Source organism: Pleuronectes platessa, chromosome 7, assembly GCF_947347685.1.
Source record: "Pleuronectes platessa chromosome 7, fPlePla1.1, whole genome shotgun sequence".
NCBI lineage: Eukaryota > Metazoa > Chordata > Actinopteri > Pleuronectiformes > Pleuronectidae > Pleuronectes > Pleuronectes platessa.
The window spans coordinates 14,588,246-14,610,369 of record NC_070632.1 but is presented as its reverse complement, the minus strand read 5'-3'; the positions used below and the strand labels follow the sequence as shown (position 1 = coordinate 14,610,369).

General features: G+C 42.9%; 1 protein-coding gene across 1 annotated transcript in view; it reads right to left on the bottom strand.

Annotated features, from left to right (window-relative positions):
- LOC128444824 (transient receptor potential cation channel subfamily M member 1) overlaps nucleotides 1-19,245 on the bottom strand; it is a 32,717-nt gene extending 13,472 nt beyond the window's left edge. Inside the window, exons 1-2 of the mRNA XM_053427482.1 lie at nucleotides 19,168-19,245; nucleotides 5,380-5,598 (exon numbers count right to left, since the gene is read on the bottom strand). Of these exons, the coding sequence (XP_053283457.1) occupies nucleotides 5,380-5,451 (72 nt within the window). The 5' untranslated portion in view covers nucleotides 5,452-5,598; nucleotides 19,168-19,245. The remainder of the gene's footprint in view (nucleotides 1-5,379; nucleotides 5,599-19,167) is intronic.
- Nucleotides 19,246-22,124: the final 2,879 nt, after the last annotated feature.

Sequence of the window (22,124 nt, the reverse complement as noted above, 5' to 3'; positions counted from 1 at the left end):
ACCATCCTGATTTTTTTTTTTTTTAAAGTCCAACTGGCTGTGGTTGTTTCCGTCTATTTTGTGTCAGTCTTGTCTCAGCAATTTTCCATTTCAATGTTGTCGTGCATCATTGAGCACTCACAACTCAAACTGTGCTGCCCTGCCGACATTCACCACATCTAAATTCAGATTCAAGGTAACATAAATCAAACAAAACATCTCCTGCCACTCGCCAGCATCTAAATAATTCTTTCACAAAAGTGTTAAAAGTAAAAAAAGTTGCTGCTGTGGATTGTAGATGCACTTACGGATAATCTTCGGTCCGAGCTGTGGAGTCCTATCGTTAAGGCTGCCGGAGTGAGAGCCTGGAGAGTGGAGAGGTCCAGCGTCTGCTGAGTCTCTACCCGAGCTTTCTCCTGCTGCTGCTCTCTCAGTCAAGCGCTCTTACTGAATCCCACTGGACATGAAACTTCTTCACTTTATGAGGGCCAGTTAATATGATGAGCATGTGAGCAGGGTCTTTGTTCGCCCAAGTCTCATGACTCCAGTTCAAGGTAATCCTTTTTGGAGTCCCATGACCAACCTCTCCATGCCCACAGGGTATTTTCATCCTTCGCTTGAACAAGGCACAATAAATCTACTTTGATACCCGGCCCCTAATCTCCCAATTTGTTGAAACTCCTTTCTTTGTGTTCACTTCATAGTGTGGAAGATCTTCATAAGTTTGTGTGAGAAGACGGAGCAGAGCGTCCGACCTCGCAGGGACTGCAGTGTCGTTCAGAGGCTCTCTAACTATTAATTTGAAAGTTTTTACCCCCTCCAACTACTTTGATTTCAACCCAATTTGCATAATTGAGAGAATTGGATGCAGGCATTCTTTTGTAAGGCGCCTTGTTAAGACCTGACTGGTCTCCAGTCGGGGGCAAGGTCACTCGCTGCTAATTGCAGTTAATCTCCATTTCCACCCACCTTGTTTTTGTGGTGTAAAGGAAAAGCTCAGCAGAGGAGACAATTCAATATTCTCTTAATCTTTAAAGAACGATAGTGAAAAGAGATTCCCGCCCACATGTAAAATAAATACCCTACCAGCTGGGTGAATAAAAATAACCAACATTACATTTAACCTACAGCCAACAGTTTGACTTTTAACATTTTAAAGCTCAAGTGGGGGGATTAAGCCTCTTTTGTACAGAGGAATGTCAACTAAGATCTTTTAATGAGTTCAAACTGAATTATGTTTATTGTACATGGTGAACTTCAAATTGTATATCAGTTTAATCTGATGTACGTCAATTTTACGTGGTGGCCTATCAGTTTAAAACTGTTAAGGGCTTCAGGTACGTGCTGAAATAACCAGAGGAAGGCATTAGGTGGGCTGGAAGCTGAGATGGAGTTAAAAAGCTCCGAGGTGCAGACACTCATTTGAAACCTTCCTCTTGTGAAAGGGTTTGATAATCGCTCCTTTTATGGTTGAAAGGAGCAGTTTGAGCCCGACTGTAATAAGTCTTGTTGGTGAAAAAAGACGAGGGAGGTCGGTGACTGATGTCTCAAGAAGACAAAGAGAGAGAAGCGGGGCACACACACACACAGACACACACACACACCACAACTTCCCCCGTTTGGTCCTGGCACTGGTAGAAAAATTAGGAGGAAAAAATTGCACATGGGCCACTGTTAATTATAGCTGGAGAAAACAAAGCCCATTTCCAGAAGGGTTTGGCCAGTATGACGCAGTTATTTCAGCTTACTTAAACTCATTAACCACAGCAATTAAAACCAAAATCCAGTCAGCAGCCAGCCGCCTCGTTACGAGCTGCCTCTGAGCACTAAGCAACAAAAACCTTAAAGAATCAGATACCATGGGATCAGATTGTGTCACGCCAGGCATTTTAACACGACTTAAGACAAGCCCCGGAACAATAAACAACATTCATTCCAAAGTGCTCCGTTTTCTGAAGAAACGCTGGTGGAAAACAAAATGCAACTCTGTGAGATGAACACTAGAAGTGGTGCGTTGCTGAGGAGGACACAGGAAACAAATTAAGGACTATTTCATTAGCTGTACTTGATGTATTGTTCCTTCTCTTAAATATTAGGCCACTGCATTGCAATACTGTCAATATGCATATCATTCAGTGTGTTGGAGCAAGTCATTCCACCAGTTTCACATGTTGTAAATACCATGTTTGTATTAAGTGAAGAAACCTACAGCCTACACACACTGTGTGCCATACATTAATGCCTCTCTGCGCTGGAATCACATGGTCCCGGTCTCCTGACCCACGGCTTAGTGAGCAGCTAAATCACAGCACATTTGTTCCAGTTCAGCTACAATTACATGGACCATTCAGCCCCATCAGTTTTAAGGAAAGTAGGTATAATGATGCCTGTATTTCTGTATGCTGATATTTGACCTGGATGCACATGATGGTTTCGAGTTGGTGGCTTTATAAAGTAGAGAATGACGCGGAATCAGTCGTTCTGAATATTGATTTCTGTAACGATGGAATTCGAACAACAAAAGCCTCATCAGCACAAGTGAAATAGATCAGAAGGGATTTGGGGGTCCTATGAGGAATGTGGTGTCTCCAGGGTCGAAGATAAAAGCAACTAATTGCTCAGCTTTGGTATTGAATGGCGACGTGCTTCGAGTTTGATGCTATGTGACAGGAAAGAAACCCATGAAGACTCCCTCACTGGCGGAAAAAAAATATTCCAGACCCATGGTCCATCTCACGTGAACCGAATGAAACGCTGCCTTTTTACGTATTTTCACTTGAGGGGAAAGATATTTGGAAGAAGGCGACACAACTCGAGTTACAAGCTCTGGATAGGCAAATTTGCATTAACTGTGACGCTAACTGTTTTCACCCTGCCCTGTTTGTAAATGCTCTCATTGTGCGTCTGAGTTTGAAAATCCAGTTAGCCATCACATGAGTCCAACATGTCACTGATTATCCCCGAGAGTTGAGGGAGTCATAAGACGTTTTTTAAAGACACTGTTTTCCTGTGTTGTTCCCCTAAAGAAAAACCCTGATGGAAAAAGAGAATAAATGGAGATTTGCATGGATTTGGCATAGAGATAACACCTGGGCAACAAACGGTTATTTATAAATCTGCTGAGGTTTGACGGCAGGTCGCATATTAGAAGAAAAGTGTTTTTCTGACAGTGGTTGTTTTATTAAATGCTTGACTTGCATTCTGGGTTATATTTTAAAAAAACTGCAACACTCTTTGATTCTGCAGCAAAAATATAAAGAGAGTCAACCTGTTTCTAACATGTCACCATGTTTAGACGTGTTAGTGCATGGGATGTAAAAGTTTTACCATCTACGAAGCAGAATCAACAGATTTTCTCTTCGCTAAGACCACAGCTTTTATATTTTCCACTTGGTCTGCTTCATAATTTAGTACAATAACTTCTCTATGTTTGTCCTTCAGTGACATGAACCCATTTAACTTGTCTGCAACATTTGAGGCTCTTACTCCTTTAAGTCTTAGTTTTCACCAAACTCAGAGCTTCAGCCCGGCTCCATGGTCCGGGTCACACAGCCCCAGTATAATTCATGCTCAACCCTGACCTGAATCTTAAAGCTTTTTTAAAGATCCTTGGCCCTCACATGACCTGAGCCTGATGCTTACATCACACGTCATATGATCTCACACAACAAAAAAAGCACTGTGAAAAATGCTGAAGTTCTCTGTCCGATTTGTATTGATTCTGTTGCTTGAACAGAGTTTATTAACTTGGTTCATTTGGTTTTCTAATCGTCTGAAAACAAAACTTATCTCTGATCAGTCAAACCCGTTAAACCAAAGACGCTTTCAGTCAATTTCTTTCCTCACTATTGACGAATAAGACATAATATCTCAGTAAAATAGGTAAAAGGTCAGTAGTCAGCTGGGTAGATGGAACTTTACCGGCAGCATCTTTATGGCAACAGACAAAGTGATATCATGTGAACGTATTTAACTGAATTTCCTCTCTGTTGGAGACTTTCACCCTCAAATCAAATCTGTTCAAGCAATTTATAAAGATATTGCCTTCAATTTCTGATGCACTATACCATGAATGAAGAGTAAATCCTCATCCTTCATACCACGACCCACTGTAAATAATGAAGATGATAGTTTAAATAAAGCAGATAAAGCCATGATTAAAGGCTGTCATACATGACAATGCATGATCAGAAAAATAGGACAATGTTGTCTGTCCGCCGTCTGGTAAATGAGTTTATATTTAGCAACATATCCGATCTCATTAAAAACTCAGCGGAGAGCCATGCCATTGCTGGTTGCTTGACGGAGTTAGAGCTCATATATAGAAAGAGGCTGTGGATTGTACACAGAATATTAATCTCACCCAATAATGCCTCCATTAACATATAGATACCCATCCCACTGAATTATTTTAGGGACGGCAGTGTCAGATGTGCAGCTGACATGCACATCAGGAGTTGATTCAGCCACATAGTGAAGAATCTGCCTCAGTAATGAACAAAACGTTTAAGTAGAGGAACATTTTGGTTGATGGTTTTAGATGTGAATGTAATCAACAAAAGTTGAATTTGAAACGCATTATGTGTTTCATATTTCAATTTATCTTCCATCTTTTTACATTTTGTAAGAAATGTATTTATATATGCAGTCCTGTAGTAATATGCTTCCACAAAACAGACACCAAGTGAGTGAATCTGTGAATCTGTGGTGTGTGTCAGCGTGTGTATGTGTTGTGTATGTGTGTGTAATCCCCGCTCACACTGCTCATTGGATTCGAGCTCGAGGCGAGCATGAATATAAAAAATCCCATCTTTCTTGCTTTCAAGGACATGTTAATAGGAGTGTGTTAATCACATGAAAGCAGAGTTTAGAAAGATATAAAAGTCCTTAATCTGCCGAAGCCATGGTCTTCCATACTGGGCCATTATGAAGGATTAAAGTGGCGTACTGGAGTGAGCTGCTCACTCGGCTTCCAACACCACTTAGCACTAAGTTTGCAGGGGCTGGGAGTGCAGACCATGTGCTCAATAATATACGACCCACAGTCCTAAAGGATGCTTGTCATTACGCTGTGGGCAGAAGCTCTCAAATGATTGGTTAGGCTCTAATATGGACTCTGGCTATAGTAGCGGCTCCATGTGACACAAGCTGTGCACCACAAGTCATTCTCAGAATAATCATGTGGTTTCACAAAAAACAGCCAAAAGTTCACAAAAAGCAGCCAAGATAAAAGCCAGTTGTTTGTCAGTGATATTAAACCTATACTCTCTTTATATAAGAAAAGCAAAAACTTAAAGGGTAACCTAAACCAAACTCTTAAAGACAAATAATTACACTCCAGTTTGGAGCTAACTCAGACAGGGGACACTGAATCACCTGCTGAGTGTGACCTCATCTTACCTTCTGCGAGCCAGATGTGGTGCGTTTGAGCGAGGACCTTTTGAAGGTGCTGCTGGGGCCCTTGGCGTCCATGTTGACGACGGGCAGCTTGAGTCAAACTGACTTCGACAGGGATCCTTGGAGAGCGGCGACAGGTCAAGGTTCAGCAGCAGCCTCAGCAGGAGAAACCGACAGAAACCCCTGGATGTCCACTACAGAACCAAGGCATGGCAACGACTTCTGTGATCGCACATTAGAGAAAATAGCAAGTATCAACGCATCATTGAGGGCTTCGGTGCCTCGCTCTCCTCTCCGCAGCTTACGCCCGACTGACAAGACAGAGATCCCTGCCAGGGATATAAATCACTCGATGACACACTTGACACATAGACCCTTTTCCTCTGCCGGGCATCCCATAATCAGGCTTAATGCAGCCAGCTCTTACGAAGCCTCAGAGTCTAATGGATAGAGATTTAATAAATGGTTATTGAAGGTAAATCTACTTTGGCACATCACAACCCCAAAAAAGGCTTAGAGAGAGAGACCATGAGAGCTTCGAGGCTAAAGTTAGCCGGCGCAGCGCCAGAGGTTGTCCCAGCAGATGAGGCTCAGTGTGTCTGACAGGGGGACGACAGGAGGGTCCCAACAGAAAGGTGCAAACACACACACACACACATACAAAATGTGATGCAGAGACAAAAGACCAGAATCAACACACACACCCTGAACAACAGTTGAGTCTAGAGGGACACCATCAGACTCATCACTCAGTTTGATTACTACCGTTATGAACACAGCAGTGAAGTTGTCTCATTTCCACTCAACAGCAGAATTGTACATGGAGAAAGTCGTATCACAGCACAGATTCAAAGCAGCTTGACATTAAGAGTTTTACCTGTTACACAATAGCAACGAAATTAATTGAAAACAAAACTAATACGGCCTAATATGAAATTTCATTTAGCCAACGCTTACAAATTAGAGCAATTATTTCTGCTCTACCCTTTTCTCATCTCTAACATTTTTATTATTTCTATATTTGTGGACTATTGCTGTGTGATATTCAAATTGATTTAAAACATTAACATATTGTTTCTTTTTATCCAGTTCCTTTTGTTTACCTTAAATTTGTACTTGTACATCACCTTGTTGCTGTGTCATTATCTGTATTATTATTATTAATATTATGATTATTATGATTTACTTAAACTTAATCTTTATCTATCTAAAAAGAGACTATGATGTGAAAGTAACCTCCACCTCAACATTTAAGAACACAAACAATATATCAATGTAACAGATCTATCACATGATACTGCATACATGAAGAAAATGTAGACATGTATAAATGTATGTATATATATATATGTTCATATTTAAACATTATAAACATATATATACATATATATACATTTATTCGTGTCTACATTTCTTCTTTTCTTCATATATATATAAATATATACATTTATTTTGTATACATGATTATTTAAAATTTTAAAATATTTATATATTGTTATAGATTATCAGAAAATTCCTCTTAAACCTCTGACCTCCTGAGCCACAGATGGATGAAGAGTCAGATCAGACAAATTAGAAATCCAGTGACTCCCTCTGCTGGTTACTTAATTGAGCTGTAGCAGGAGGCTAATAAGGAAAATTTCCATGGCAACAGTCAAAACTGTTGAGAAAACATTAAGAGAAAAGAAAAAAAATCACTTCTGCTTGAAGCAGGGCGTTCTCTGTCTAGGTCAGCACCTCCGATCAGATAATAATCCAGAACTATAATGAAGCTCACATAAGCTTAATTTAGCAACTGTACCTGTTGTGGCGAGTGAAGAAAGTCAGATGATGTTTTCTTGAGGTCAAAATCACAAATGATCAACAACAACCACCATTCATCTTTTTGTTCTCTTGTCCATTGCAGCCATGTGTCTCATTGTTGTCTGCCTGGATGAAGGATGGATAATGCGTAATTTCTCCTTGTAAGCAGACACAAATGAGCTTTATCATCTGCTGGTGGCTTTATGTGTGTGTGTGTGTGTGTGTGTGTGTGTGTGTGTGTGTGTGTGGGTGTCACTGCAGGAGATTATTTAGCTGCAGGAGAAGGTGCAGCACTGAGCTTAGCAGAAGCAACAAGAGCTGCTGAGTTTGAAGTGTGGTGTCGACCAAAAATACAAAGGGGAAGTCAAAGTGCAACAAAGAACATTTACCCATTACTGTACTTTAGTACATTTTTCATGTATCTGTATTTCACTAAATATATTAGCAAGCATTTATACTTTCTTCTTTTTTGTATATTGTTATAGAGTGATCAATAAGGTGAACTGGTCAGATCTGACTCCGCCTCCTGTAGCAGCAGCATCACTTGTATAGAAGAAACAACTAGAATGGATTCAGAAGAGGCTGAGACTCAAACATAATGATGTAGTAGACAGTTACATTATGGAACGGGATACATTCAGTAAGTACTTTCTTACTATACTGAAAGTGTATCTAAAAGAAAAGTATCACTTCTACTCAAGTAGAAAAGTCAATGTGGTACTTTTGCCTGTACTTGAGTATATTTCGGCTATTTATTTGTACTTTTACCTAAGTAAAATGTTTGAGAGCTTCCTTGACCACTGGTAGGCACTGCCCTCCCCTTAGATCAGAAACAGATGGATGAATCTACATGTATACTTGACACTGAAGCCTGAGAAAAACCCTAACCCTAACCCTAACCCCATTTGACACTTAGTTCGCATTAATAAACAAACTATGGATTTTCAACAAACTGCAGTGAACGATGCAGAGTACAGAAGAGATTGGAGCCCACAAAAACAGGATGTTGATATACTATGATCTCTTCACTGGTGGCAGGTGACATGAAGTTAATCCAAGCTGACATGAATGCATCACTGAGGAGGTTGTTGTTGGCAGAGGAGGTTCATTGATTTTCTATCCTAAGAAAATACATTGCCCAAATTCATGTTAGAAAATAAATAACGCCTTATAACGTTTAAGTACGATTATGTATATAATCAGTACATTCATTTGTCAACAATAATAATTACCTGACAGCTTTGTGGATTTAAGATATAATCTCATCAAGTATTAATATGACTGTATCTCTGTGCAGTACACAATGTACAGACTACTATGCGGACGACACAGAGCATGTCATTCCCAACTTTGACCACAAGATGACGCTCTGAACTACTGTATGACCTGGGGATTTGCGCATCACAGTGAGTGTGGGGGGGGGGGGTCACACACAGAGTGATTGACCTGCCATCACGACAGTCACTGTGGTTTTAAATCTATCAGGTTGTGTCTATATAGGATCCATCAGCAGAGACACCAGCAGAGATGTGCAAACAGAGGAGGTGCTTCCCTGTAGTTAATACTTCGTTTGGCATCAAGCCCGATCTACCTTGGAGTTGCTTCACTTGATAACTTGTAAATAGCTGGTGTGACTAATTTCTTCTATTAAGCCAGATGGGATGAAGCCAAAAACTGGAAGGCAGGATTAGGCCCGAAGCCGACCTCCACGTGTGATTCTCTGGAAGGAGACAGTGTTCATGGGAAAAGGGAGGACATCTCACTGCGTGCGGCTCGCTGAAGCTGTGGAAGAGCTTCTTTGTTCCTGTGAGGTGCTGACAGGCATTTCAATTCATTTCAACTTACAGAGCCAGAGCACTGCAGACACCTGACGGGGAAAAACACCAAACAAAGGGAATTACGTCAGCTTGTTCTCGCACGTGCCTTTTTTCGTTATCAAGGTGATCTGCAGTGACCTAAGCTAATAAAACAATAATAAGTAGTGTGCGTTTTTTTTTCCGACTTTGTGAACACCCAGTGTTTCTGCTGGTTGCTAGGGAGACGGACTACACCCTCACCTGAGACCTTGGTGCTTCAGGTGTGTTCAGTCCCTCAGTACGGCGGGGGAGGACAAACACACCCGGCTGATAACAACATGCACGCAGTTGGACTGATAGATAACAAAAACGCTGCTTTACATGTGTCGGGGGAGATAATACACACCACAAGGATGTGTAAATGAGTGAGTGTTGACATTTCATCTCTCTTTACAGACCAAACACTGAACATGAACCTGAACTGAAGGGCAGGAAATGTTCTTCGGTGTTTTGTTATGAGCGGGTCGCGTCAGGACATGTTCTCTTCTGCACCCTTCGTGTCCATGTCTAGCATCCTGAGCTCCCCACATAATAACCCCTTATTTGACACGACACGAGTAAAAGCTTGATTTGTACGTCTCAAAGCCAACGGAAGGTGCATTTAAGAGGTGTGCAACACGGCCCCTGAATATTGTTTAACTGTCATTTCGAGCCAGACTAATTCACTTTTATTATTTTGAAAGAAATGTCAGAATTGTACTCTTGAAAGCTGAATTTATAAGCGTTCATATCCCCACTGAGGCCCAACAGTCCCCTTATGAAACCACATTCAAATTCACCATAGGTCCTGATTTTTATTACTTCACCAAATTGCACACACTCATATCAGTCCACTACACGTGCCTGATTTTTCAAAACAAAAATCCATAAATTATTCTGATTTGAGAAATCAACAAAAATGCTGATTAAAGCTCGATCTCTCTGTGTTATTTTAGGACATATGACAAGGTGGAGAGTCTCCCTTGTACGTTTGAAGGTCTAGTTAAGATGCAAACCAGCAGTTGATGTCTGTGGATGTTAGTGCTAAAGAAGAACTCCCTATCTGTCAATGTCAAAGAAAGTTGAAAAAATAATCCTGCATCCACACTGAAATTGAATAGGTTCTTCCTTAGGTCAAGCCCCTCCTCCACAAAATTTAATGGAAATCGCTTTTGTAGTTTTTGCGTAATCCTGCTAACAAACAAACAAAAGGAAAACATCCCCCCTGGGCAGAGGTAATACGATGCACTTCAGCAAACTCAGGAATTAGCCTGCTGCAGCTTTACTTCTGGTACTCAGTCGCCTGACTACAGTTCAAGTCACTCATGTTTGCCTACAAAGCAACTTCTGGGTTTGCACCCATCTATTTCAACCCTCTGCACTGTGTTCCTCCCAGGACCGCGTCTGGCATTGCCATCCCTGCAGACCAGGCAATCAGTCCAGACTGTTCTTGTTGTGGTTCCCTGATGGTGGAACAAGCTGCCTATATGTGATCCGTGCAGGGACGTCCCTCTCTGTCTTCATGAACCTCTACAGACTCGTGTCTTCTGAGAGAACCTCCTCTCCTGACACCTCTGACACCCAAACATGCCCCAGTAGCACTTACTGTGCACTTTCACTTCACTTCTTTACCTGATCTGGTGCACTTTGTCCTTTTGAACAGACTTAGTACTTCAATGTTTCCTCCTGTACTGCGTTATGGTGTCGTCCCTCATTGCCTCTCAGTTCTAAGTTCAATACGGAGTTAATGTAAAATCTAATGTCACGTCCAGTGGCTTATTGTGTCTTATGATAGCTAACCAAAGATAATTATTGTTGTGTAACTGACATTGTTATTTGTCAGTTTGCTGATTTAACTCTACGTTTTACATTTGATTTTCCATAAATGTCACTTACATTTCCTTTAAATTAATAAAAAACAAAAGCACATAATGCAACTAGTTGTTTTTAAAGCCATGAAACTGCAGATAATTCTTGTCTATAGATTTATGAAATGATGTACGGTACTATTTGTGGCACAAAACTTAAACTTAAAAGATTGCTTGTACAAAAATAGAGTATACATGTGTGTAAATGATAAGGAGATTTTCTTAGAAGGTGTAGGAGGAAGAAGCCGCCTATGGGCCACGTCTCAGAGCTGAGGGGTGTGTCCACTCATGTCAGAAAAAGGATGTTTACAATGTCTGGGGCTGGAGAGGGGGCAGAATTGCGTGAGGGGTAAAATCGCGGACGTGTTGAGCCCTAGGTTCTTCCTGAAGGTTGCAGCTTATGAGGATAACACGGATGATAAGACATATGTCGAGAGAAGTGGTCGCTCTGTACTCCACCGTCAGCACAAAATGGGTTTTAGGGAAGTGGATAGGAAGCAGGCGTGGCAGAATGTAGGTCTGTGTGCACAAGGCTAACAGCTCGTCTGGTGAAACACCCCCGGCAGGCTCGTGCACACCCAGCTCTGCCTGCCTCTGCCTGCGGAGTGGCTCACTGAGCAAACTGTTCCTGGAAACCTGTCCCCTGGGAGACATGCATTCCATGAATCTCCTTCTTGGAGCGGTTAATCATCTAGCCTGTTTATGTATCTCTATTCTGCCTGCTCAGTGGTTGCATGCTGGCATAAGGCATTGACCTGGGGCCCACACAAAGGTTAAGAGGGAAATCCATGTGCTGCAGTGGAGCTGACAAAATGCCTCTCTCTTGACCCACAGGAAGTTTCTCCAACCCATGACTCCATTTCACGATATATCAAAACGACCAGAACAGTGGCTCCTTCCCATGATCAGAGAAGGGGCTTCATAAACCTCTGTGTTTGTGTTTGCAGCGTCTGTGCTGTCAGGGGAAAGCACATAAGCCTTTCCCCAGCAGCTCCTTCTCACTGGAGGAGGGGGGGGGATGTCGAGTCCTGTGCTCAGCTGCGTAAACTTCCAGAATCAACTTGTAGTCCAAGATCCAAACAACCAGATGTGGGATTCACCCTCAGAAGCCTACTACTTCCCTGACCTTTTAAGGGGCCGACATGTGATGGACTGACGGGAAGAAATATTTAAACTGCATCAACACTCTGGAGATGTGAGACGGGAACAGACAGCTAGACTGACAGAAAGCACAAAAACTGCCGATCAGCACTTTTCGCACGAGGAACCGAAGCCACGCGACACAGTCACCGCCTGCGTCAGACGTCCACAGTCACCAAACCCAGTGTAATAGATGCAAATGAAAGTCAGAAATGGATGTAAACAAGCAAAAATCAATAGTCATTGCTGTGCTTGTTTGATTACCTCTACAGCCCGAGTACTGCTGTGAGCCAGATTACTGGGAATTACGAGTCAAAAACGGTCAATATTTTTTTAGAGCTTCATCGGAGCCACAGGCTGTTGTCAATGCCACACCAGCTCTGTGTAATTCACAGAGATGCGTCTATGACTTGGGCATTCAGAAAAACACAGTATTATGTGGGATGGTAAGCCATGAGCTTGGACTGCTCCGGCCTCAAGTGACTCAAACATTAAGACCGACGTATGTAAATACTATTCACTGGACTTAACTGCTTAAATGAGAGATAGAAAACTGGGGGGTGTTCTCAAACCTTTGACCAATAGTGCAGGTCTGCAGCTGTGACGTGGAAGAGAAACACCCGTTCGTTAAAGGAAACAGCATTGTTTGTATATCTGAGCTTTAAACAAAGAGCCAGTGAGGTTCTCATCTCCTCATTGATTGGGCACAGTGTCTTACTGGGCGACCATAAAGGCCCAAGTCAGAGCAAGTCGAGCATGTGTCTAATCCTGCTGATCATGGCACCATTGTCATTATCTATGGGCTCTTGCCTGTGACTGTAATTAGAACTGCCTGTGGATGATCTGAAACACAGATGGTGCTGGGAGACTATGCAAACAGCAGTAGGGTAATCGGTTGGGGCTGCAGACAAATCTTTAAAGACCTCAGCTGACCGAGACTATGGCTAGGTTCATCTACGTTCCTTGGGGGACGTTTAAAAAAAAGTTCTTTGTCCACATTAGCGTTTTGGCTTATTATCTGTTTTAATCCCCGTCCATGCAAACAGCCCCTCCAGAAAATTTGAGGAAGATGTGTGGAGTTCAGTAAATGTCTGAGAGCAGCTTTACTGTCATGAGAAACCTCTCCAGCCATGTGACAGCTGTAAAATGTGAATGATGGGTCTGAAATAAAACTCAAATGCAATTAATCAAAGGCTGCCGCCGCCGATTGAATCACACCAAGTCCTGTCCTCGTGTTCATTAACCTTATCAACCGCGCCACACTCACACATTATTCATGCACCTGCTGTGAATCCAGATGTTCTTCAAAGCTCGAGGGATTTGGGGGTCTAGAAGTTATGCTGAAGTCTTAATGTGTGCACCAGCCTGCTCTCATCTTGAGCCGCATTCGCAGGTACGTGTCTCTAAAAGTCTGTAAATCAAATCATTGCCCTTAAAGTCAAACTGTTTTTCTCACACCCACACAGGAAGTGGGGTTTGACTGAGACACAGCTGCTGTGACACAGAACCTCCCCTGCAGCAAAGCATGTAAGGTACATGTTTTAGTTGCTTTCATGATTCTACACGAAACTGCCTGATCAGGACAGAATCGCTTCTTCACATGTATACGCTCACATTGATTCTCAACAACAACAGCAGATGATCAAACAAATATGACTCAAGGGTGATTTAAATTCAACTTTATCTTCATCAGCAGATTGTGTTTTTATTTGCTCCCGAACCTGCAAATTCACATTCTACGCCATCATTCATCAAAAAGTCCGGAGGCTTCTTAAACTCATGCAAAGTTTAGACGTTTTAATGGAAGCCGAAGAAACCGATAAAGCTCCGCAAAAGTGGATTCTTCTGCTAAATTTCCCACTTCACACATCTGCATCATTCGAGTCATTTTACAGGATGTTTCATTTGGCGTCTGGAAACATGCATCTTTCCAGCGGTGAATGCCTCGACTCATGTGCTTGTTGATGCAGGTGTGGGGCCGCTGTGCAGTCGCAGTATCAAAGGGATGAAATTAAAAGACATCATGCTCGACACAAGAACCACCCTCATGACAAGACTGGTGGAGGCACAGGCCCAGTCTGTCCTTTTTACAGCCATTATGTAAAGATTTGCACTGTGTCGCTGCACACATGCACGTTCCCTGTGTGCATTGGGGCTGCCTGAGTTATTTCACTGTTGCTGACCTACATACACACATTGCCATGTCAGCCCTCAAAATTTCAGCCCGCCTCCAGAGATCCTCCAGACAGGAGACATCCAGAGAACATAGCAACAGGCCCCCCCTCTACCACCACCACAACTAACCCACCCCCTCCTATGCAGCTATGCAGGCCAGGACATGGGGGAAGGGACTAAGTTAACATATGGCTTATTGTGCATTGTGGGGCTGTGGCTTTCAGCTCATCAACAACACTGGCTCTCCCTCCTCCTGTCACAAAACTGTGTTGGACTCTCGGGCTGGAAAATCACTATGCAGAGTTGTGTTTCTGAAAGAGTGACTCATTGTGTGTTTATACACGGACACAAAGTGACACTAGAAACTCCCTGGACGCGCACTGGCTAAACGTATTGTCCCCTCTCACCTCCTTAATAACAACGTGTGTGTGACACTTAACAAGTGGTATAATCACACTGGCTGTGTGCCGGACGCAGACAGCTGCTGGAGAATGATGACTACCTGTTTTATAAGCATGTTTGCTTTGCAGCAGAATGTGTTGCTGGCACAGTTTGTGGCTCCGTTGCGTGTCTAGCAAAATGGTCCGCCACAGTTTGGTGACGCAAGGAGAGCTATTAATATCGCAGGAACGGGATGTTCTCGCCCCGGCATTGGGGTCACTTGAGGATAAACAACGTGCGTCCCCTGTAGATGGTGTTGTTACGGCGAGGAGCGGGAGCTGGGAACTTGGAGAAGGCGAGACGCTGCCGCAGCCACTCCCCCTTCTCATCTCGAGGCCTCCAGCGCGCACCGGAGCGCATCCACGCGGTCCGCCTGGTTCAGGCACCGAGCAGCAGGCAGCGTGTGCACCACAGTCTGCGTGGAGCCTCGCCCACTTGTGAACCCGGTGACTTTAAGAGCGCACTCGGGTCGAAGCGGTGAAAACAACCATGTGATGCAAGAGCACCTCTGTGGAAAGTGTATGTTTTGAAATGAAGCCTCACTGATTTCTCCCTTTTTGAACTCTAGCTTTGCCACACAGAGTTGAGGGCGGTGGCTCGTGCGCCCTGCTCGCTCCAAACGGACCCATAACCGTGCGTAAAAGAATGTGGAAGACATGGAATTTGCACCAAACACGTGGGCAAAGGGGGAATAAGGTCACATCATAAAAATTATTTTCTGGTTCTCAGGAATATTCTTGGATCGTGATGGAAAAAAACCAGTTAGCAACTGAGTTTTATGAGTGGGTGAGATTCAAGGCGGCGGTTGGGCATTGGTGGAGGTGTGTTTTCACAGAGTGTCATTATACTAAAAAGAAAGTCACCAGCAGTTAAATCATTGATAAAAACGATCACCAGTTGGAGCCGTAATGTCTAACATCAAGTTATATATGTCTTCAGTTGCAGTGTTCAGTGCTGTCACAGAACATGTTCATTCCTCGTGGATGACAAGCCATGTAAGTGCCTCTGTTGAATGGGCGCTAGAAGAGATACCCTCATCCCCACAGCATCAGCACACTGGTTAATGCAGCGCCTGCGGACTCACCACCGAGCTGAATGGTGTGTTTCTGAGCTACTTCCCCTCACCAGTGCCTGCGAGGCTCATCCCTCCCCCCACCGCCACTGCACTGATCAATGCATTCTGAATAGGGCCACTACTGACCAGCAAATGGGAGCAAAAACAAAACTGTGTCCGCTTCACTTTGCTCTTTTGAGCTGTATTGTGTGCAGCAGACAAAGCCACCATGCTGTGATGTAAAGGGACAAAGATGGCAGTACATACTCATGGCTCAGCGTTAGCCTGGGGTCAAGCAATGACGTGGAGGTTGAACTCAACGGCACATACATGGCAGTCATCGCTTTCACGTCATAGGATAGAGTGGATTGTCTTGAGGAGGCTCTTCCTCTCTCATATTTGACAACGGACGATTCAAAATGTTCTACCGATGAGTGTGGGCCGCACTCTGTCCTTTGTGGTGCTGTGCTGGGGAGGCAGCACCAAGGCGGGGGAGGCATGAAGGATTAACATACTGGTGAAAAAGGCTGCCTCTGTTGTGCGGCTGAACGTGGACGGCCTAGAGGCACATGCAGAGGGAGGATGACGACCAAGCTGAACTCCTTCTCCAACAACAAACACCTCCCACCCTTCTGTGAACTGATGCAGCCACCCCCCTTCCCAGTGTGCACCCTCTTCCTGCAAGGTGCCTCACAGAGCACCTTTGAGTTCTCTTTTGTGCTACGCTTCCTCATCTGTCTTCCGGTCTCAACTTACTAGTTGTTGTTGAGGAGTGACACACCTGCGGGACAGCATCGAGACGGCCCTGCACTGCTTTTGTGTGTTAATCTGCATGTTAACTGCCTGTGCAGGTAATTTCTACCTCCACCCATAAAACAATTTCCCTATGTGCACAAGCAGCTTTTAAAGGCGTGCAAGTTGTTTGCACAAGGCTTTAACGTGACATCTATAAACTGCACACACGATTGTCCGACCTCGTTAATGTGAACACTTTATAACACAATAAAGCTGCTGAAGGAAAGATTCAACTACCTCCAAGAAAAGTTCGATGAATTTGAAAAGAGTTTTACCTTGTTACTCACTCACAAGAGTTAGGCTACATCGATACATTTTCGTTTTCATTTGTAAACCAGTTTTCAAACTAAGACCACCTCTGTCCACACAGGCGTTTTGGCTGCTTATTAAATTGAATCTTATCTAATCTAATCTAATGTGACCACTCACGTACACCAGGCATGCATGTGCCGGTGTAAACAGGAAGATAATCATGTGTCGGTGTAAACAGGAATTGTTGCAGATTGCTCAAATAACAGCTTGTCTCCTATGCATGTGAGCAGTTGTATCATTGTAAAATTCAGAATTTAATAGCACAACAGCTGTTAGCAAAGACAACAGGGTCAGCAACTTGTAATTGATTATCCATGTTGCGTTCTACACTGGTAGCAGAGGCTAATGCGGGTTATTTTATTCCGAAACGGGGTCATGTGAAATGAGCCTGACGAAATCAGCGAGGGCTACTTCATGACAGAAAAGACCCAATCAGAAAGTGACCTGCTAAATCTGCTTAGGGCCTGCATGAGGACTATTAGCTTAGCATAAAGACTTGAAGCAGGGGGAAACAGCTAGCCTGTCTCTGTCTGAAGGTCACGGCAGCCTCTTAACCTCATTATAACATTATTTTGTGTGTTTAAAGCATGTAAACATGACAATTTGTGGATTCACAGAGAGTTATGTGCCAGACCACGTCTTGGATATATGGATCCTGTTAGTTGACTGAGACAGGCTGTTTCCCCTCACATCTTTATGCTAAAATAAACCAACTGGTTGCTACCTGTAGCCATGTATAGGCCTATATATCATAAATATATATATTTCATTAAGATCATGGAAAGAAGGTCAAGAATGTTTTTTATTTTAGAACTTTAGAATGAGTTGAGTGACGAACAGCACTTTTGTAATAATTCTTTCTTAATAAAACACGAGAATGTTTTCTGCCCAGCATGGAGAGGAAGAACAGACGTGTGGGCTTGTTTGGTGCCAGCTCACTATTTGGCTTTCACTTTGGTCCTGAATTCTCAGAAGTATTTGTTCAGTCTCCTGGTTGCTCTATGCGTGTCTAATGGAAATGTTAGGACAGTAGACCTTGATAAGCACCTAATAAAGTAACCAGTATATCCTGCTCGGCAGCAGCCAGGCCGCACTTTGTCACAATTACACAGTTTGGACTTGTTGCACCTGACTGACTCATTTGGCCTCACGTGATCACTGCGTTCATATATATGCTACATGTAATCTGCAGTTGTTTTCCCCTCTTCAGTCGATCGAAACCTTGGAACTGCAGGTCATGTGGTTTGTTGTTACAGTGACCTACAGAGGGAGTGTGTCAGACTCACACTGTTGACTTATATGATCATGTTTACCCTCAACACCTATTTAACGTCTTGTGCGTGACTAATCCTCTTTTCTTCTATACTGGTAAAATAGCCACCTGTTTGTCAGTATTAGTCATGAGGCCCGACTGCTCGAGTGTCACTAAGGATGACTGGGTTTTGTAGAGCAACACAAAGAAGTGGCAGCATTGTGGGACTGACGCTACAGCCCCTCATGTTCTGTGTCTGTTCTTACAGCTCAAATTACGTCATACGCTGTTTTTTTTTTTTTATCAGAGAGTTGTGGTATCTGATTTTTACTTGTCGAGTCGGTAACAGATAAGGCACATGACATTTCCAGAAAGACTGGCTCCGCACCACAACATCCTTAAGTGCTGTGCTTTATTCAGTTCTGATAAGAGCTGGCTGTTTTTCAGTTTAAGGGAAGTCGGATTGCCCAAGCAACTGAAGCTCCGAATTAAAGGAAATCCAGTGGAAACTTTTTAGTTAATAAATGATAACAAGAAAGGTTCTGCTTTGATGGAAAAACATAATAACCTGATGGCCAAGATGGCCGTCTGCGGGCTACTTTATCGTCCTATCGTCTTTATTTATTTAAAGTTAATGTAAATAAATACAAATACTAACCTCCAAACATCAGCATGTTAGCGTTGTCAGCATGTTAGCATGCTGATGTAACAATGAAATGACTCTCAGATAAGCCAGAGATCTTTGGCCTCTGCTGAACATCAACACCTGCTGCAGGAAAAGCTTTCAATCCAAGTGTTGTGTTTCATGTTATTTTTATTGTTCTTTTTTGTCCTTTTTCCTCCTTGCCTTCAGAGCCTTGACACGCCAAACTCGACCAGATTGCTTATAGTGGTCAGACTGTCCTGTGCTGGAAAACACATCTCTCCCATTACAAACAGTAGCGAGAAGGCCAATCAGATTGCGAGAACTCCATGTCAGTGCCAGACAGTGTGCTGTTTAGACGCTGGTGAATCAGTACTGGGAATTTGGGGAATTTAAAACTGGTCTCTGGAATCATCAGATCGCAGTATAGCTACAGAGAGAGAGAGAGAGAGAGAGAGACTGTTGCATGTTACCTTTGGAGCTGCAGCCGCTCTCTTCGGGGCCTTCTTGTGCCTGACACCCTGCGGGAATTGATAAACACTCGCAGTTTCTACACAGCTCTGGGAAATAACCCTGTGAAAGAGGAACTACACCCTCTTGACGTGCTCAAGCTAGAATAGGCTGCCGAAGCACCACGTGAAATACAAGAACGCCGCGTCTTTTTTTTTGTGGTGAAAGAATATGTAAAATAATACAGCCAGATGGCCCTCTGAAAGCCACATCGCCTTGCTCTCTCCGAACACTGGGAACTTTCTAGTGTGGGCTTTTGTGCACGGTGCTGAAAGTGTGCATTCATTCTCACAGGAGAGCATCAGCTGCTGCAGGGAAGCAGGTCTAATCCTGTATCACTGCAGTGTGCGTTTTTTTTTCTTATTCTTAATAAACGTGTTTCAAGCAACCCCTTTTGTTAAGTGGTGGATAAATAAGAGATGAAAAGCGGAGCACAGGGTGATCACTGAGAACATCATGCACAAAGCAGAGTTTGGTCACGTTCTTCATCTGCGACGGTTGATTCCTGAAAATATATTTGAGATATAACCAGTGGGGTTAACTCGGGTGCATGAGGTTATCAGGGACGTTCAAGTGTGTCCTCGCTGCTAATCAATGGCATCAGCTGTTTTTTTTTCTAACAGGACTTTGTCACTGGGGACATGTTATTTTCCAGCACTGCGTTTGAAAACCTAACACTGGAAACCTGACGAAAAATTGACTTGTGATTTTAACTCTAGGTTTCTGGGACATATGTTTCCGACAGACTCGCTGTAACACTAACACTGTGAAATAAATGGCCGTCTAGTAATGACAGAACCCTCATATCGCATAGCTCTGTATCTTGACTATTTCCTCCCCACAATGGTGTCACTTGTCTCTCGCCTGAGGATGAATTGAAGAAGACATTGCCTGTGGTGGCTGGCTGCCTTTCAGTTGGCAGAGACCACAGAGCTGCTCAGAGGAAGGTTCTGAGGTAAATTGCTGGTTCTGTTGAGAGTCAGCCGCCATCTTTAAAAAAAAAAAAAAAATGAACAAGCTGTTGGTGTTAAATTTGGCGAAATATTACACTCGATCATAATCGTGACACGAAGCAACTCCTTTACAAATGTACACACAATCCCCGAAGAAGAAGAAGGTTTAATTAACATGTTAAACACGTATTTGAAAAACTGTAACAGTTTTCTCCGGTTATGTTAACACCACTGTCTCTCCTTTGACTGAGGTGTAATTAAGAGCTTATGAGAGGATGTGAAGAAGTATGATCAGCCCTGTGGAATCTCAGCAGGCTATGCAAATAATTTGGCCATTGGAAGCAGTTGAGCCCACTGCCGGATCACGGTCTTGCTGGCCAGGGGCCCGGAGGAGAAGATGACGCAGTAACATTCATAGAATCAGGAGGAACTTCTTGTTGATGATGATCTGCGGCAGCCGGTCTTTTATGCAGACCAGACAAACTCACTCGCCTCAATGTTCCTCTGTGACATGTGTGTGTGCTTTTCTTTATTGTTTCCTCATTTATGATTGGTCATTTGCTAATGTGACAAGGAGGGGAAGTCAGTGGCATACTGGTGTCAGAGATTCACCTCGAAAGAAGAAATTGCTGCTGTTTACCATCAACACACATTTCCTGTAAATTAATCTGCACACACTGCCTCCACGAAGAGGAAGGGTTTTTATCTCTGCTTGCTAGTCAGCTGGATTGTGCAAAAAGTCCTCTACCAATATATTACATTGTGTGGATGGGCGGGGTTATTCCCATGCAAGGAAGACCTCAGGAATCTCATTTTCGTTTACACTGGGTGTTTTCACAGATTTCTCAGAGAACAATTCATGGATTTTGGTGAAAAAAACCTGACATTTTTATTGGACTGTCATTTATGAGTGTGTGAAACTTCCCAAAAAGATCTGGGTCTAGTGAATTTAAATGTAGTTTCATGACTGTTGGGCCTTGGTGGAGGTACGAGCTCAACTGTGTGAGCATGTGTTTTCTTCAAAGTGTAAGGTCAGAATGTAGAATATCAAGCCTCAATCCGATTTCTTTGCCATGAGTGTTTGATAACATGTTAACTCTCATTGCCAGTAGTTCTTCTAGCAATTGTTTTAAATCGTTATTGTCTTATATATCTGTATCGGTATTCTTTACTTTCTAATATCAGCATCGGCCTGTATGAGCTCTTCTGAGTGCCATTCTGTTCTGGTTTATTTTGTTCCAAGGTTTTGCTTTACATCAATGCAGAGCTTTTATTCTGTCTGGTTGTGATATAAAACAGTTTGAAGGCGCCTGTCTGGATTGTATTTGACGCATATTACTATTTTCAATACATCATAGAATGAAATGAAAATGACCCATTAACCATGACCATTAACGTGACGAGAGTCTTCAACATTTTCATTGATCTTCTGATTGTCTTAGGAAAAAAGTCACGGGTCCTGATGAAAAAAAGACAGGCATGTTTAGCGGCCTGATATTTATGAGTTTGTTTAATATGGTGCAGATTCAAGTTAAAATCTGGACCTAGAGTAAAGGCTGTTTCATAAGAGGACCTCGGCGGAGTGTCAGTCTAATTGTTCATGTGTTTTCTTTCAAGTTTATGTAGAAGCCGTAGAATGTGAAGCCTCAATTACATTTCTTTATCATGTGTGTTGACAACAACTACTCAGCTGCTACTCTATATTGGCTGATAGATCTGTATTGGTACTCTTTAGTTTCATAAATTGGTATTAGCATCGGCCCCGCGCCTTGGTGGAAGTATATGCTCCACTGAGTGTCATTCTTGTTGTGGTTTGATTTATTTTGTGTCAATATAAGTATTTGATGCTTTCAGTAGTTTCATATCATTTCAAAGCTTTAATTTGGGACTTTTGGTGAGATAAGACAATTTGGAAACGTGATTTTGGAAAGGACCCAACTATTAACGTGACCAAATATGGCATTTTC